At 45.3% G+C, this 17833-nt stretch overlaps 1 protein-coding gene across 1 annotated transcript in view; it reads right to left on the bottom strand.

Annotated features, from left to right (window-relative positions):
• The window catches only part of LOC144104941 (BTB/POZ domain-containing protein 9-like), a 71987-nt gene that overhangs the window by 46171 nt on the left and 7983 nt on the right, over positions 1-17833 (bottom strand). Inside the window, exons 2-4 of the mRNA XM_077638171.1 lie at positions 8921-9276; positions 4649-5009; positions 2454-2576 (exon numbers count right to left, since the gene is read on the bottom strand). Of these exons, the coding sequence (XP_077494297.1) occupies positions 2454-2576; positions 4649-5009; positions 8921-9231 (795 nt within the window). The 5' untranslated portion in view covers positions 9232-9276. The remainder of the gene's footprint in view (positions 1-2453; positions 2577-4648; positions 5010-8920; positions 9277-17833) is intronic.

The raw sequence follows: 17833 nt of genomic DNA, 5'->3' as shown, positions 1-17833 counted from the left end.
GAAAAATAGCCATTGCTGCACAGCTTTCACTCAAAGGCAGATGACCGGTGCCAACTTTTTCATCCATTAAATTTCGTGCGGTGTGAAATGTTTTCTTTTTTTGCAGCCATTGATGATTCAAACATTGGATAATTCGGAAGTTTATTTTCAGCTTCTTGATGCCAGTTAATGTGGTTTGATTACATTAGGTAATTGGTGAATTATTGATAACTTTTTTCAACCACACAACCAGTTGGAGACTGCTGGTTGAGTAGTGCCTTTCACCTATATTTTATTTTGTACTAACTAATACTTTTAGCTGCATTTGCACGCAGAAATAATTCGAAAATACCAATTGCGTGCATAGATATCTATAAAGCAAATCATATTTAGCCTTTTTGATAATTCAAACAAAAATCTCTGTTCGCATGAAGTTTGCATTGATGACTGTCTGTCTACAGTAAATCCAACTGGAACGGTCCGATACTACTCGTCAACATCAGCAGGCCCACTAGGCAAAGTGGAGACCTGTGGGATTACGGTCAAAGGTTTGTGTGCAGCACCAAATCATTACCTGTCTGCAGATGATCGGTGTTTATCCGAGCACCCTCTTCAATTGCCTCTATAACGCAACGTTACCGATGATTGCGACAACAGTGTGGGGCATCTTAACCTCCAAAGTGACCCCAGAGAAGCCTGTGTTCAACGAGATGGCCAACAATATTGCCACTCCAGTTGACTCTCATTAAGATCATTAAGATGAGTCCCTCAGGACTCAATACAAAAAAAATCTACTTGAGACGAATTGGTTTGCATGCCTTTCGGTTAGGACAAATTTCATGGTGACCACAAATCACGGAGACCCCCCCCGCCGTGTAGAGCACTCCTGTGGCAATGTCCAGGAAAGAAAAAAAGTAAACGCTTCTACAAAAGAAAGTGCACCCCCACAAGATGGCTTCCGCAGCTTGGTGCAAAACTGTGGGGAAGGGCACTTTCTTGGTGGAGCGGAGAAGGAATGGCATTACTGCACGTGCGTTGGCGCAGAGACCTGACATGGTCAGATCTCGGCACAGTGCGCGCATCAATTACCGTGTGTTCCCCTCCCACAGACTCAAAGGTGCGTATGCACAAAGTGCACCTGCTTGTTGACATGAGGCTTGTTTAGAAACTTCGGGCTGCATTTTAATCGACGCAGTGTCGCAACTCTTGTTGTCGCAGCACACAGGTGGCTAGATAGTGGGGCTGCACGCATAGCCCGATGCATATCGGAGTGCACTGTGATGGGCATGTGTTCATGCAGTTGTTAACAGCTACGCTGCAGAACGAGTGCGGTTAGAGACAAAAGGCTGCCCTGTTGGCCAACTCCCGAGTAGGATGGAAAGCAAAAACAAAAAAAAAAAACAGAGAGAGAGAGAGAAATGGCAGCTGAGTAGAACGCGAATGAGTTATTGGGCCGCCGCCACTTATCAGCCGTGATCTGCAGCCATGTGGTGGGGAGTGGGGGGGGTCCCGGTTTGCTGCTTATCAACGGCCGCCATCGGCCGCTGCACGCGGGCAGGGGACGCTCGTTATGCGCATTGACATAGCAGTTGTTCAAGGCCAGCACCAAGAGCGATGTGACAAAGCTGCGCAGCAAAAATGCAATTGCGCTGTAGCCTGCCTGAGATCTCGTTTGTCGAGCCTTTATTTATGGTGTCATGCTTTGGTTTCGATTGTAAGTCCACCCCCCCCCCCCCCCCCCCCCCTTCAAATTTTGAAAAGTAGGTCGACTTACAATCGTGTAAATACGGTATATACGAACGGGCCAGGTCTGGGAGACACAGCTTAAAAAGCAGAAACTACGAGAATCAGTCACCGCGGTGGCTTTCCCACAATACTTGGATACAAAGGGGCAAAGCATCCAAAAATGACAAGGAAGAGATTTTGGTTACTTTCGTCACTGCCGTCGACGGACTGGATGCGATACGAATTCCCTGCTGCACTAAAGACAGCGCGAACGAGGACTAAATTCAGTCAGCACTGGAATACTATCTGTTCAGCTCTTGTGCCAAGAAATGCCAATCGACATTTTTATAAAGTGATATTGTCAACAAATGTCTTTTTACCACATTCAAAAGTTAAATTTCTCAAAATCAGGCGGTTTGGATCGTATGTTTTCCCAGATTATACGCTTTTTCCTGCAATAAGAAAAAACGTATCAACGAGGTTTTACTGCAATAGGACACAGCTAGTGTGCTCACATACCTATTTTTAGGGGCATTTCTTGTAATACAATTTTCTGATAAGACGAAATAAATTTTTCAGTCTCCAAGTTTGTCTTAAAGAGAGATACTGCATTTCCATCGGATCATTTTAGTGCAACGTAAATTCTCCTTCCTAGCCGGAACGAATTTCTGTCCAATATGCGCAAGCGACATGGGTATCAGGCTACTGGAAATGCTAGCCAGGAGTGAGAGCGGTGTCCTCTAGCTCACCTTGTCCAGGATGGGCCGGGGCTGGACGCTCGGGTTGTGGCCGGCCCAGGAGCAGACAGCCCGGAAGATGTCCACCTCCGGTGCAAAGAACGAGTCGCGGCCGATCATCTCTTCCAGCACCGACTGCAGTCACCAACACACGTGGAGGGGGAAAGAGGAAGCAGAAGCAGATGGAAGTCGAGACAAATTTTGACAAAAAATTTTAACTGAATTTTCTCGGCAATAAATCCATTTTTTTTTTGCTCTCAGACAAATACCGAGCGTTCCAGAGGAAAACTAGTTTCTGTTCCATTGTGTGGCTTTTTACGTTCATATACCGCATGTTGATAAAGTGCTTTAATTCGTGCACACTATCAGGAATGTTGGAAGCAGAACTGCTCCATAATGGTGAAGGTCTCCACGGCTTTGTTCAATGTGCGACGCGGTGGTGCTGGAGCTTCTTTGCAAGTGGCGTCGCACGTGAGGAGGCATTACCACACAAACTGCAAAAAACGTGTGACGAGAGCGGAGTTTGGGCCCTCTGAAAGAACTGAAGTGCACACAGATGGAAGCGTGCATTGGCACCAAAGTGGCATGACTGCTTCGAGACACAAAAAGGAAAAAGAAAGGTCAGCGACAAGGTAATTTTATTGTTCTAAATGGGCGTGCAGCTATGGGCTCGGCTCTGGCTGGCTGATAAAAGCAACCAACAGCCACCGTGGCGGCGACGCCCCAAGAACGAAACTATGCAGCCAGACTATCGGGCCTGTCAGCGGGTGCCTGCCAATCGTCAAGGCGCCTGCCATTGCACGCATGTCAGAGGGGCACGCAAGGCAATGCAAGATTCAGTTCAAGCTCATGGACTAATATTTCGCCGATCATTTGTCGAGCAGGCCATTCCTCAAAACTGCGCTACTTCAGGAACCAGACTGAATTAACCGATGCCAGTCGCAGGGCGCATGGACAAATGAGCTTCCGATGCCATAGGCAAACACGGGCACTTGGCAGGAGTCCGACAGCAGTCCAAACCATCCGAATTAAACGCACTTTACTGTACTATTTGGTACCAGTACTCGCCTGAAATGGTGAGAAGGGACCGAAAGTCTGCATCTTATGCGCTGATGCCAGAGCAAAAACACCGTTTTACAACAGTAAAACAGTAAAGGTATCAGCAGCGCCAGCTCTTCTCAGAGGCAGAATGGCAAAGGCAGATGCACACGAAATGTAAAGCAAACAATGCTCCCAAACCCTTTGGAGGCGAGTGAAGATGGTACAGCTGTTGCAAGAGTCTTTTTTTTGGTCCGGTGGACTTTTCATTCAGCTCGATTCAGGCAAGTATCCGACCCAAATGCAGTATACATAAAAAAAAATTTATGGCCAAATGCCACCTCCGCAAAATTTAGGCGAAACAATGCAATTAAGAAGAGATTTTTTTCCAGTTTTTTTTAAGCCACACAACACTCAGTATGAACATACACGTGAAGGAACCAAACAGCCACTGAAACCAGATTTTCGTTGTGGCAATTGGCCGTTGGCTGATCGCCACGACGTGGGGGTCAATGCGCTTGCACCTGCTAGCATGACAGGGGCTAGGCGGGTGCGAGGGATTAACCACTAATTAACCAGATTACAGACGAGTCAAGACGACCAATCCATGCCGTTGGCTGGAAGGTGTCCTTTGAGGGGTATCTGCCACTTTGTTTTTGAGTTGTAGCCGAACACCGCTGATCTGCAAAATGATTATTACAATGACATTGCCACACATGATAACCTCTGATCAAACACCAATAGCCAGAGTCAGCTATGAGCAATTATCATTTTGCTCACACCACAACAAGAACGGGACGCGAGACGGAAGACTAACGCGACTTGCATCCCGTTCTTGTTGTGCTGTGAGCAAAACGATGAATACTTACCAACTCGACCAAATTTCCGCCTTTATGAGCAATTCGGCGAACTCGTAGCTAAGGGGAAGCGTATGCTACATCAGGGCCCGGGTTGGCACCTCTGGTTCAAATTCAGCTGGCCTCACAGGACAGTGGAGTCCAGTCTAGAGCAACTGTGCCTCCGAGCCGACATCTTATACAAAGATATAGAGTTGTCCATTTTTTAAGTGCGGAATGTTGCATGCAGACCGAACACTGACAAAGCCAACAACAAAGCCTAGTACAGCTAGTGCTGCGGTACAAGTGAATGCGAGGAGGGAAGGAACGCACGGGAGAAAGCTGCAAGAAGGCATCGCTCTGGAGGATGGCCGGTGCATGGCGGTCGGCAAAGCGCCGGCAGGCCCTCGCCAGGGGCGCCAGCTGGTAGAGGCAGGCCCGGTCATAGATGCGGCACACGTTGCGCACGCCCAGCACCCGCTCCAGGTAGCCAGAGACGCCGGACTCCAGCTCCAGGAAGCCGTACTGGTGGGCCAGCTCCAGCACCTCCAGCACCACGCACTCCTGTAGCCCCGAGAGGCGCAGCTGGCCCGTGTAGATGTACCGCAGGAGGAGCTCAAAGGCTCGTAGTGGAGTGTCCTGCAGCACCACCTCCTGCTGCTTGGACTCCCGCATGCCCCCATAGAGCAGCGCCCTGCTCAGCAAATACAGCGACAAAGGTGGAGGTTAGATATTCTGCAGTATTTACTTGCATAATTTGCGCCCGTGCATAATTTGCGCACCCCCAACTTTTTACCTGAATTTATGAAAAAAAATCTTACATTCTGTGCTCTCTGCTGCACCAGACCACCAGCATGTACACGTATGTGCACAAGGCAGGCTTGGGAAGATCGGTGCGGCCGCGTTGCCGTGTGCAGTTGCAAAAGGTGAGAGTGGCGAGGGCATGAATTGTGAGGAGACTTCGCTGATTTTCGCACAGCCAATGACTCAGGCCATAGGCTTCTTCAGCGGTGGTACGAACACGCGATCATTCGTGACCATCGCATGACTGTATCGCATAATACACAAGCCTCTAGAATTTCACCTCCATCGAAATTCGACCATCGCGGCTGGGATCGAACCTGCGTCTTTCGGTACAGCAGCCGAGTGCCATAACCACTGAGCCACCATGGGGGCTGTTGCTGCTGATTGAACATTGCGGAACGAAAGTTAGAATTTTTTTTATTTCTATTTTTATATCAGTTGCCTTACTGAATTGTGCAAACCGCATCTTTCAGCATATGCTACTGAGCTCTAATGAACTACCTATTTTTTTTTTACTACTACATTCCAGTCACAAACTATATGCTTTGTATTCGCTTCAAACTGAAAACTCAATATTTCAATATGGCTATCATTTCCGTATGGATGCTTCTCAGACTGTTTTCAAAGCAGACAAAATGGTCTATAGTTGAGCATGTTTTTTTTTAAACCACACAGGACTTCAAGGTTTTGAGAATAAATATTAACCTAATGTTCAGAACAATCAAAACTTTGGGCTAGACAGCTAGTGAGGGCTATGCACTTACAACTACTAACGAAAGATGGCAGCTTGCCAGGTTTCAGGAATGGTACAATAACGGCTTTTTTTCAAGCCTCCATCATTTTCCTAGTACTCAAGTTTTGTTAAAAAGTTTCAAAACCACTTCAACAGCAAGTTCAGAGAGGTGGCTTAGCGTTTCATAATGTATTTCATCACGGCCGGGTGCTGTCTGTTCATTGGCAGATAGTACTCTACGGACCTCGTTAAATTAATGTAAGGCTTGTTTGTAGTGCCACTTGTTAAACATCTGTTTCTCGGCAGTGTTTCTGTACTTTAAAAATGACTGTGTGTAGTTTGAGGAACGAGAAACTCTAGAAAAATGTGCCCGTAGCATGTCTACCCGTTTATCAATATTTGTTGTGCACCAGGGGCTGATAGAAGAAAAACTGTGAATGGAGAGGAGCCGCCATTGATCTATGAACTCGCTCCCACATTTCTTTCGATGCGAATGAACTGTTTTGCGGATGATACATAGCTTTGCCAGGAAGCTTTCTCAGCACTGCAACGGAGATGCCGTGCTTTAGCTTTAACCTCTTTAAGGAGGGATGAGGGTCTTAAAAATTGTTTCATTTATCAACATATCTTGATGAAACTTAACAAGCACGCATACCATAGAATGCAGATTTCAAATACGCATTTAGATTTCAAACATCTCACCTGGAAGGAAATAGTACAGTTGAACCTCATTCTAATGAAGCCGATGGGGCCTGGCGATTACTTTGTTATAGCCGTAGCTTCTCTATAGCCCATGTTGACCAAGCCTCTAAGGGGAATGGACATTCCATTGTTACATCCATTATTTTGTTATAAACAGGTTTGTTATAACGAGGTTCGACTGTGTATGTCAAAGTAACATATCTTAATTAGTAGATCATTTCTTGCGGGTTCTTTATGGTAATTTCTCTGTTGAAGAAAACTTTAAAAAAAGAAGACATTCGCAAAAGCCCACCACACATCCTAAAGCTATCAAAATGCCTACAAACTCATTTTGTTGATCATAAACAAATGACAAAGCTGGAAAAAACAGCCCACATTTCATCTAATTGCTAATCTATTATGCTTAAAGCAAAAGAGAAAGCTTTAGGATGTGAACTGGACCTTTAAAAATGGCTACATATTGTTAAAAACGCTCTTTTTAACTGAGAAATTATTATAAAAGCTCGTAGGAAATGGCCTAACTGTTATTTTGCTGAATGTTTTGGGAATGTTATTTTGCCGTGCATTTCTTTTGAGGTGAGATATTTCAAATAAAAATGCATAGAGTAAAATCTCGATAATTCTAACTCTGTTGATTAGAAATCCTGGGCAATTTGAAGAATTTCTGCGGTCCTGTAATTTCTAATGAAAAGTTAACCGGTAATTCGAAATGGCTGCCTGCACCAGCCCATTTATTTCGAAGATCTGAAGTACTACACAGGAATCCTCGATCATGATTTCGTGGCAAACCAGTGGAGCACCAGCTCATCGCAGCAGCGAGGCGGTGCCATTGAGCGATGCGGATGCTTGATATGCAAAGCATCCCAGCCCCAATACTCGCAAAACAAACCAATCTACGGTATGGCTTGAGGAACACCAAAATGTGCGCTTGCGCTTGTCTTGCGACGCGACTCTTCCTGCTCCGAGCCCGCAACAGATTGACTGCGCCCAACACCGGCCCGAGTCTTTTCTTTGCGTGGCGTGTCAGGGTTAGAGGGTTAGGCTACCGGCATCTCGAATTACGTTAACAGCGTCACGTGCAAGTTAACCTTTTTTTGGAAAAACAACCATACGATAATGGAGGGTTGGCCTGAGGTAGTTTCGTAAGAGTGACTGGTAGTATGCGCCCCATACCTGCGTCCATTGACGGTAGGACACATGAGGCCCCAGGCAAAAAAAAAAAGTTGCATGCAAAGAAAATTCAAATTGTGTGCCGTTTACTGGGTTCATTCATGCTGGTGAATGCTTCCCCGGAGGAGCGATCAGCAGCATGAGAGCGAACTGCAGATAATCTCCGAGGCATGTGTCGCGCCGAAACTTGAAACTACAGGACTATGCAGTTCAGTTTGCCGCTACAGTCGGGCTGCACGTGAGAATGGAAGACAGAATGGAGTGTGTTTAGAGAATTTCTTTTTTTGTCAATAGGGGCTTACAAGCTGGGGGTAGACTTTTACGTCGCAGTATTTATATTTTATTTATTTACCGAATACCTGCTTTGCCTTTGTGGCATTACAGTAGGGGGGGGGGGGCAAACATTAATACACTTGTAGGTACAATGAACATGATACACAAAAAACATAAATACACACATAGCGAAATCAAGCACTCAGGGCGCGGTAAAATGCTTTGTGGTATTGGTAATCTCAAAGTTTGTCGAACATAGGTGGCACATTCCTGCAGTGAAATTTTTCAGTTAATTTGAAAACCCGGCTATACGAATATTTTTCGGGGTCCCAGTGGCTCCGAATTAATGAGGTTTTACTGCATTTCAAAATCAGCACTCTATGATACACCTGCATGACAGGTTTCAGCAAGCAAGTTTTTAAGCCCCTCATCCCCCTTTAAATTGCTAGGCGAAGAGATGCCAGAGAAAAGAGGCATTTTCTCTATCCTATTGTAGAAAAAAAACTGTCAGTATGGGTGTTTCCATCGGCGATTTTGAGAGAGCAGAAAAAGCCAAAGTAAACGCACCAAAATTACAAGCACAAAATAGCAGGTATTGACCACCCCTGCAGAACAGGCCAGTCGAGCACCCTCTGTGGCTAAGTGAACGAAAGTTGCTGCATGCAACTCCATGGGACCCCGCATTGTCAACACAAGGTGGCACAACAGGGGCCACCATTGCACACATGTGCCTGGACACCAACTGTGGTCTGCGCACTAAGTGAATGCGGCGAGTGCCACTGCTCTTCCAACATGTGGCGATACATGCATACTAATGTCTTTGGCATCATTATAAAGGAAGGACACACAAATCTCTACCCCTTCAGGAGACAGACCATTTTTTTTTCCAATGGACTTGTTGTTGTTGAAGTGTGGCGCCTCACCGGAAGTAGCTGCTGCAGGAGGCCAACACGAGCCGGTGCGCCGGCAGGCGAACGTCCTCGACGACCAGCGTGACGTCGCTGTACTCTGGCTGCAGGCAGAGGCGCCCAATGTGCTCAGCCAGCCAGCCCACGTGGTTCAGCTCCCCGTAGGAGGACTCCCCACTGGCACCGTTTGAGCCGGCACCATCACTACCCACCCGGCCACCACCCAGGAGCCGTTCTTCGGCGGGGCTGGAGGGGCGTCCACCCCGTGACCCTCCGCCCAGGGACACCGGCAACCCGCCCCCTTCAGGGCAGTGGCTGTCTCCCATTGGTCGGCCGGCTGCCAATCACGCCTGGCCAAGGAAACCCTGCGTCTGGGTGTGGAGACAAAAAACAGAAAACATGCAAGACAAACAGGATAAAGCTTTCATGGTGCCTGTTGCAAGCCCTGCAGATCAGAGTGCTCCAGCTCCCCTTTCAAATTACCTTTCCATAGCTCACTGCACTGTCCTCAATTTGATTTCATGCTTTTGGCTCTAAAAGGCCTGATGGAAAAAAGAACCCTCACTGACATCAGACATACCTTCACTCTAAACTCAGACAAATACAAGGGAAGACACAACACAGGCTCTACTGCATGAGTGGAATCGATCATTTCTTCCCCCATGTTCCCCCCGGGCAGGCAGTAAAAAAATGTCCCCAAGCGAACACAACCTCAACCAGCAGCCGAGTGCTTTTTAATAACAAGCCGGAAGACCGACACGGCTGTCTTGATGTAAACGATATGCTACATCCGCCCAGAGTTTTCAGTCAGCTAGGAACTGAACACCGTCATGCTCCACAGAAGAAACCTGGCCACAGCCACACCTGATCGCCGCATTTGAATAATTGTCTCTGGGCAAGCAAAATACTCTACAGTACTCCAAAGTTGTATTGTACTGCTACTGGCAACGTACAAGCAGCACAATATGACTAAGGCATACACAAAATGACTGCACTAAGAAAATTCATGCGTCTATCATGCCCGCTTCCATTAAAGAACACACCAATTAACTATGTTGTACCACCCCCAAGCAATTTTCGGAAAGTAGAAGCTCCATTTGCTCGTTGTTAATGGTCTAACACTGCTGATGTTGACTTGGATGGTATTTTGTTCAATGCAGACAAAAGTTGAACAGAAATTTGAAATCAACAGCTCCAAATTAGAGATCCACTTGCCCCTCAGAGTCCCCGACGATATCCACAGGGTCCCCAGTACTTGCAACATTTAATTCTTATCTCCCAGCATTTGTTGGACGGATGACAAGACCATGCCCATACACACCGAACTGCATCTACATGAGCACGCAATGAGACATGCAACACACGGCTGATCCAGCAAAACGAGCAACTGATGGCATTTTGTGGCATGCTCTTGCGAATATACTCTAGGCCCAACTCAGCAGAATGCTCTTTAAATGGGATGCAAGCGCGAAGAGCAACAACGTCAGTTAGCCTACCTCGACAGCATGCTTCATTCACATAACACTGTCTGTTGTCATAACATTTAAACCCCCCTTCAATGCTGTGAGCTTAAAAGGGGTAGAAGAGGACACACACACTGCTACAGTCAAATTTTTTACTGCAAAAGGCATGTACATCTGTATATGTATATACTGTAAAATACTAAACAAGTGCCCACCTATAGTTTGAAGATGATCCCGAATGGGCACTTGGAGTAGGCCCTTACTTGTTACAACTATAGAATGATGACCGATTGCTAAATTCAAGATAGCAGCCACAAGCGGGGCAGGGGTAGCTTGGCACCACATAAACACAGAAAATGCCGGAGAAAAAATAAGAATTCGTACAATTTATTCAGAGATGAAAAAACCAGGCAATTAACGGACGGCTAATCTTCATCACTGAATCCACTGAACCACTCTTCCCCTGCTCCCTCCGTGATAAGCAGAGATACCGAACAATGGCCGCTTGATGAGTCTGCCGTTTTTATGAACTTCTCCCAGACATGAGATAATCGCATGGGCGCCCCCTCAGTTTTTAGAAAAATTCTAAATCTCAAGAAAAAGGGGTGGGTGCTTATCTGAACATGGGTGGATGCTCGGTATTTTACAGAATGCACCATAGCCAAGGATGATAAAAAGAGTGAAAAAAAAAGGGTGAAAGAATGCACTTGGTTGTACATCAATGAATCCGCCATATCATGTATCAGAGCCAGGAGATACCAAGTGTGCATGTGAGAGAGTCATTCTATGTGCTTGCAATGCCACTGATGTCTGTGCCACAGATCAGCTCATACTGAGAGATAAGGGATGCTTCAGCTAGGTTACGGCACTAAGCACCACGCTTCATCAGGCAACAGCAAACACTTCCCAAAGGTCAGGCACGACATTGGTAAACAGCGTTCTCTTCAATGAATCTGGAGGCACACTGAGGTTGACCCATATCGACTGACTACCACGTTCCGATCACAGAGGGGCTACTTCCGTTCCAACCAGAGCTTTTATACAGTAGAAGAGGTCAAAAACTTGAAGGTGCACTAAAGACGATTCTGAGCTCATCTTTTTACGGCAGGAAGTTTATCTAATCACTCCGAGCAATCTTAGAAACAGTGAATTATTGTCCTGTGCGGCCGATTTCCCTACCAAATTGAATTAAACGTCCCTGCTTCCGCCTTTTTTTTTTAACTCGCCTCCGAAAGTAGGAGCACTCACAGAGCTCACAGAGTGCCTTTCAGCCAGCTGCTTTCGCTTTTATTTTGTTCTTTAGGTTTTAGTTAATAAAAAGCTTCAGTTGCAGACAACATAGCCGCAAATTAGGCCCACGGAAATAAAAAATGCGCGTCGACTCAGCTTTACGTATCACTCCGCCGATGGCAGAGTGGCATGCCGCCACGCGACTGGCTGAAAGACACTCCATGCGTTAGTTGACTCCACCTACTTTCGGAGGTGAGTTAAAAGAAAAAGGGTGGGATATTTCTCCTCTATTTTTTCTACAGAAAGAGGCAGCTGAGATGTTTAACTCGATTTAATGGGGAATCGGCCAAACAAGAAAATAATTTTGCAGTTTCTAAGAATGGTTGGAGCGTGTAGACCGAGTTGATGCGGTAAAAAGACAAGCTCAGAATCCTCTTTAGTGCACCTTTAAATACAAGTGTCTGCACCATCAGCTGTTTTCACAAGCAAACTGCGATGCCGTTGAGACAGTTTTTTCACACAAATCCTTGAGGCCATGCTACGTAGCCATTCGCATTTCAATGGTGACCATGGAGTTTCAACGCGAGAGTGTTAGTATCCCCATGTCAGCAAAAATTGTCTGGTGTCAGCATTGCTGTCTGCGACTGTCTGAGGCGTCGCAACCTAGGTGGGCCAACTAGGTAATGTGACCTTGTGGCGTCATCACAACCGGCCCATTGGATTGTGAGCAAACTGACCACCGTGGCATGTGGCGGTCAAATTCATGATTGGTCACGAGAGGTTGCTCAGAAAGAGTAGCCGGGGTCACACAAGCCCCACTGGTGGCAGCAGCTGCCATCGCAAGGCAGTAGCGCTTCGCTTAACTGCTGCACCAGGAGTGATATGAGGATTCCCAGGGATCTATGAATGTAGTCGAAAATGACCAATTTTGTGTATATGGGCATTAACACATTAATGCTATTGTGTCATACCATTAAGGCTGACTTTAAGTGTCTCCTCCAGTTTTTTTTTCAGTCTTGAAAACAAAACTAAAATCTGCTTTGGCGAAAGGAAATGATGCAGCAACTGTCTCGCTTATCTCGGTCCACGCCCGAACCGAACGCTGTAAGGGAAGGGATAAAGGTGGGAGTGAAAGAAGAAAGGAAAAAAGAGGTGTAAGGGAAGGGATAAAGGTGGGAGTGAAAGAAGAAAGGAAAAAAGAGGTGCCGTATCCGGACTAATTTTGACCACCTGGGGATCTTTAATGTGCACTGACATCCCACAGTACATGGGCGGCTTTTGTGTTTCGCTGCCATCAATATGCGGCCCGTCGCGGCCGGGATTGAACCCGGGAACTTTGGCTTAGTAGACAAGCGCCCTAACCGCTGAGCCACTGCGGCAGGTTAATCTTGGCGCCACAAGTTTGAATCAGGCAGTGGGAAACAAAGTTCTATTTTTAAATCTGATTACCTTTCCAATAAATATAAGGATACTATCTTTTAGTTCATATTATCAAAATGACCAAATATTATTATGAGCCCATGGCATTCTATCAATGCAGAAATGTTAAATTTAACCTTCATATTTTTTTATTTAAAAAAAATCAATAACCCTCTTCTGTGACACCTTGATACCTCACAGAAAATACTAATGTCGTCAGATTTGCTTCGAACAATAATTATATTTTGCCTCAAGTTGTACCAACTAAAGTAAACAGCGGCTTTGTTTTTCATTTATTGCATTCTGAAATACACTCCTGCTGGATATCAAATCATCAGACCAATGAATTTAAAGGAATGCTCAGCAGCTCTACTTTATCCTCTAGTATAAATTTTTTTAGTTGCTCACAGGGTGCTTACACCCCCTTTTTTTGTTTCCTACATTTTGTATAATGCACGGTAATGCTGATCTTAGAATATCTTATTTCCATTTCACCTAATTACTTTTCAGTTATGCCACTGTTGCCTAATCTTGAAAGAACAAAACAGCGCAACTAAAATGAAGGACCAGGGAAAGGACAGACACATACAAGCGCCTGTATGTGTCTTCACTACAGTTTTTCATTTTGAGACCTCTTGCTTTATATGAATATGTTGTATTATTTTTTACATATAAACAAACATGATTCTGATTCTGAGTACAAGAATGGTGCTGTCCCCACAGTACCTTTAAAGCACCTTGCCATTTGTCCATAATAACTGCACCCACATCAAAGCGGAGCATTGTGCACCACCAACTCTGCACAATCAGTGCTTCAGTGTACATGCGACACTAAGCAGGTTTTTCGAATGATGCGCCTTTCCCTATCGAACTTTTTCTTTATGGCCACACGCACCTTGCCGATCTTATTTTTCAGCTGTAAACGCCACCTGTGCATCAAAGTTCAAGGCCACTTCATCAAGACAATGTGACACCGCATGCAAAAAAGGAATCACAACCATTCTTTCGTCCAAACGGTGATGATTTTTCTCGGTAGCTAGCATGCTTTTTCGTTTTGATTGGAGACTTCCCAAACGCCAAGCAATAGCTGCGCTAAGAAAACTATACTACATCTCACAAGCTGTTTGCAACGGTGTGAAGGCTGCCCCAAACGCCAAGCAATAGCTGCGCTAAGAAAACTATACTCCATCTCACAAGCTGTTTGCAACGATGTGAAGGCTGCCCCAAACGCCAAGCAATAGCTGCGCTAAGAAAACTATACTCCATCTCACAAGCTGTTTGCAACGGTGTGAAGGCTGCCCCAAACGCCAAGCAATAGCTGCGCTAAGAAAACTATACTCCATCTCACAAGCTGTTTGCAACGGTGTGAAGGCTGCCCCAAACGCCAAGCAATAGCTGCGCTAAGAAAACTATACTCCATCTCACAAGCTGTTTGCAACGGTGTGAAGGCTGCGACAATCTGAGCCAATCGGAATGATATGCACTGCAAAACGTGTTCTTCCACTTCCAATCACCCTGCGACTGGTGGCTCTATCCCTGGGAAGGAAAGAGCACCCGTGTCCAGCTGCTGCACACAGAAGGCTTGGCCGACTTAATGGCCGTCGTGCTTTCGAAGGGGGTACACCACTTTGCAGCAGGACTCCACAGTGCTGTGTTTGTGTGGAATTTCTCTGCTAACTTATCGACTAAGTGAAACTCTCGCTGTACTTTTAAAATACCATTCTAGACTACCTTTTCAATTACTGCAATGTATGTTTGAGAAACGGTCACAACCCAGCTTAAAGGGACAGTAAAGACAACGGTATCAAATTTTTTTGTTAATAAAATAAGACATTTCAGGATTTCACGGCTTTGTTGCCGCTTGTCTGGCAGTGAAAGGGGCATTTATTGCTAAGAGATTTGGATTCGAAGTTGAAAAACTTTTTCCCGCCGCTACGATTCAAACTTGAGACTCTGATGAAAAAAAGGAGAAAAGCAACGTAAAGCGGCAGAAACAGAAACGAGGACTCCGTGATTGCTTCCAGTCAACGAAGTTCTCACAAAAAAACTGCAGTCTGCATTTAGCGGCCTTAACCCTACACAGCGTGCGATGCTTTTGAGGTAACAGTAGCTTGGTTTGGGCTAGTTGGTAACAGTTCTTAGAAAACATAGCGCAAAAAGGACATGGACGACACAGAAGTGGACAGGACAGGCGCTAACTTGCAACTTTATATTTCGAAAAGCCACCACGTCTAATATATAGGAGCCGATCACCACCATCAAGCGATGAGCATGCGCAAAGAAGAGCACAATCAGGATTACAGCGTGTGAAAAATAAGCAAAAAATTACGATAAAATAACAAAATGAAAGCACGGTGCTGGGGGAACACTGAAAGAAAAGAGACATCGTGTACTGAAACTTACTGCAAAAAGCGCTTTACAAGCTTGTCAAGGTTAAGAACCAAACAGATAACGCGGCAAAAGGGAGATAAACAGATCGACTAAAAGATGAGGGGAGTGTACAAGGCTCCACACTGAGACAAGCAAGTGGTGAAGAAAGACAGAATGACAATGGGGAAATTTAGGCCAAAAACAGATAAGGGCTGTGATACTATACATAATCAAATGAAAAAAATTGAAAAAGTTTGAAACTAGGAAACAATGAAATATATGTATATGAAAAATACAGAAAGACCTAAACTAAAAAAGGATAAAACCAGAAGTATAAAACACGAGTGTAGAGGGCTCCACGCTAAAACAACGAGGGGGGGGGGATGCAAATATGAGAAAGGAAATAACAACTGAAGTAAAAGTCAATAAAATGCCAAGGAATAGAAACAGCAGGAAAACCCAAAGGAAAAGCGGAACCGTTCCAGTTCACAACACCATAAATATTCTTGGCACATGGTTCACACCTACAGATAGCCATCAAGGAATTCAACTTCACTGTCCAGTAATTGAATAGAAGGTGCGCTGACGCACTTTTTCCCAGCTTTTCTTATAAAATACGCCTCCATGACTTCACGCTCCGTTTTTCCTTTAGCTGATGTTAAGAATTCTGTTTTATCTATTTTTGGATAGCATCCACTCTTTTGCTCTGTGTCACATGCTTTGCAATGGTCGGCCCTGTCATTGAAGCATCTTCCTGTCTGCCTAATGTAATGACGCCCGCAACTGATAGGAATTCTGTACACAACGTTCGCCTTACATTCCGTAAACTTTGTTTGATGTTTCGTCGTGCAGTCATCTCGTTTTACCATTTTCTTAGTGCAGACCTTGGAAAGCTTACATGGGGCAGAGAAAACTACTTGTACATTATAACGCGCTGCCAGCTTCTTGAAATTATGTGAAAACCTATGATAATATGGTATTACCTGGACAGGAGTCTTGCCTTTTATCTCTTCACTTCCCTGCTCACTACAAGAAACCTTGGGGGCTTTCAGCTTTTGCAGAAGGCTTTCACACACTGCCAGTAGAAGGACTACGGGGAATCCAGCCTCCTGCAGGCGCCTGAATTGCTCATGGATGCTGGCGGCCATACGGTGCGTGCAGGATTTTGTAGCTGCTCCGTGGAGACATGAAGACACGATACCCCGCTTAACAACTTTAGAGTGCGCGCTGTCAAAGCGTAACAGACGTTTTTTGGTTCGTGGATGGTACATCCAGCAGATATTAAGGTTGGTGAAATCTAATTCAATATCTAAGAACTGAATGCGGCCATCTGTAGGCGATTCCCACGTAAAATTTAACCCGGCACCGTGCTCCGAAAAAATTCTCAACACTTCCTTGTCAACATCGCATTTTCTTCCATGACATTTTCTAAAAATAATAAGGAAATCATCAACGTATCTGAACACTTTTAAAACAGGAAGGTCAGAAAGATTAGCTTGAATGCGTTTGTCAATCGCGGATAAAAATAGGTCACATAACACAGGCGCAACAGAGGAACCTATACAAATGCCTCTTTTTTGAATATAGAAATGTCCTTCTGAAAAGATAGCTGTGGACGCAAGGTAGAATTCCAGCAAAGACAGGAAAGAATCGCTGCTGGTTCCCGCTGAGGCGCCGAGGCGCCGGGTCTAGCAAGAACTTCCCAGCGCCGAGGACTCGGGAGTGTCGCTGTCACCGCCGAGCCAACGTCGTGACTGATGTGTAGCAACTGGCACCTGTGAGCGTATTTAAATTCCGTAATAAAGTCCTCGCAAGGCTTGGTACGTTGACGATGTGAACATGGCGAGCGGTGCGTTTGCTAACGTGGAGATGCGTTGAACACTGGCTATACACAGCTCTTTTTCCTTCTCGCAGCTGTGTGCCGTTGCACGAAATTCATTTGAGGACAATTTTGAGAGCCACTTGGAGGTCCTCTGCTGCTCCGCACTTATAAATCGAGGTGCATAACAAAACCATGTGGGCCCACATAACGTATAGCATAACATATCAGAACTTAGCTGGCTGCCTGTTGCACCGCTAATTGCAGGTTTTCTTTGACTTCCAACATTCAGGTTGTCTTCTTTCAGTCTTGTTCATGTGATAAAAATGGACTAGTTGTTTCAAAACAAAAATTATATGCTTCAATATCGATCAAACACGTAACCTTCATGCACGTTTGTCAGTGGAATCTTTTTCTTATTTCCTTATCATGGATGTACTTGCGAGATTGTCCTGTGCCAGTGATACCTGTATTTTAGTTCTTGCTCTTTTCTACCTTACAAGAGCTTTTTTTCAGAAATAGTGGTGTTTTATGTTTGGGAGCTGGTACTCTATTGAGACAAGCCAACTTCAATTTCTCCTCAGTGCCCCTTTAAATATTCGAAGGACTTTTGTTGTCTTCCTTGGA

The sequence above is a fragment of the Amblyomma americanum genome, chromosome 9, assembly GCF_052857255.1.
Source record: "Amblyomma americanum isolate KBUSLIRL-KWMA chromosome 9, ASM5285725v1, whole genome shotgun sequence".
Classification (NCBI taxonomy): Eukaryota; Metazoa; Arthropoda; class Arachnida; order Ixodida; family Ixodidae; genus Amblyomma; species Amblyomma americanum.
Note: the sequence above shows the minus strand (reverse complement) of the source record. Positions and strands in the feature narration are given on the sequence as shown.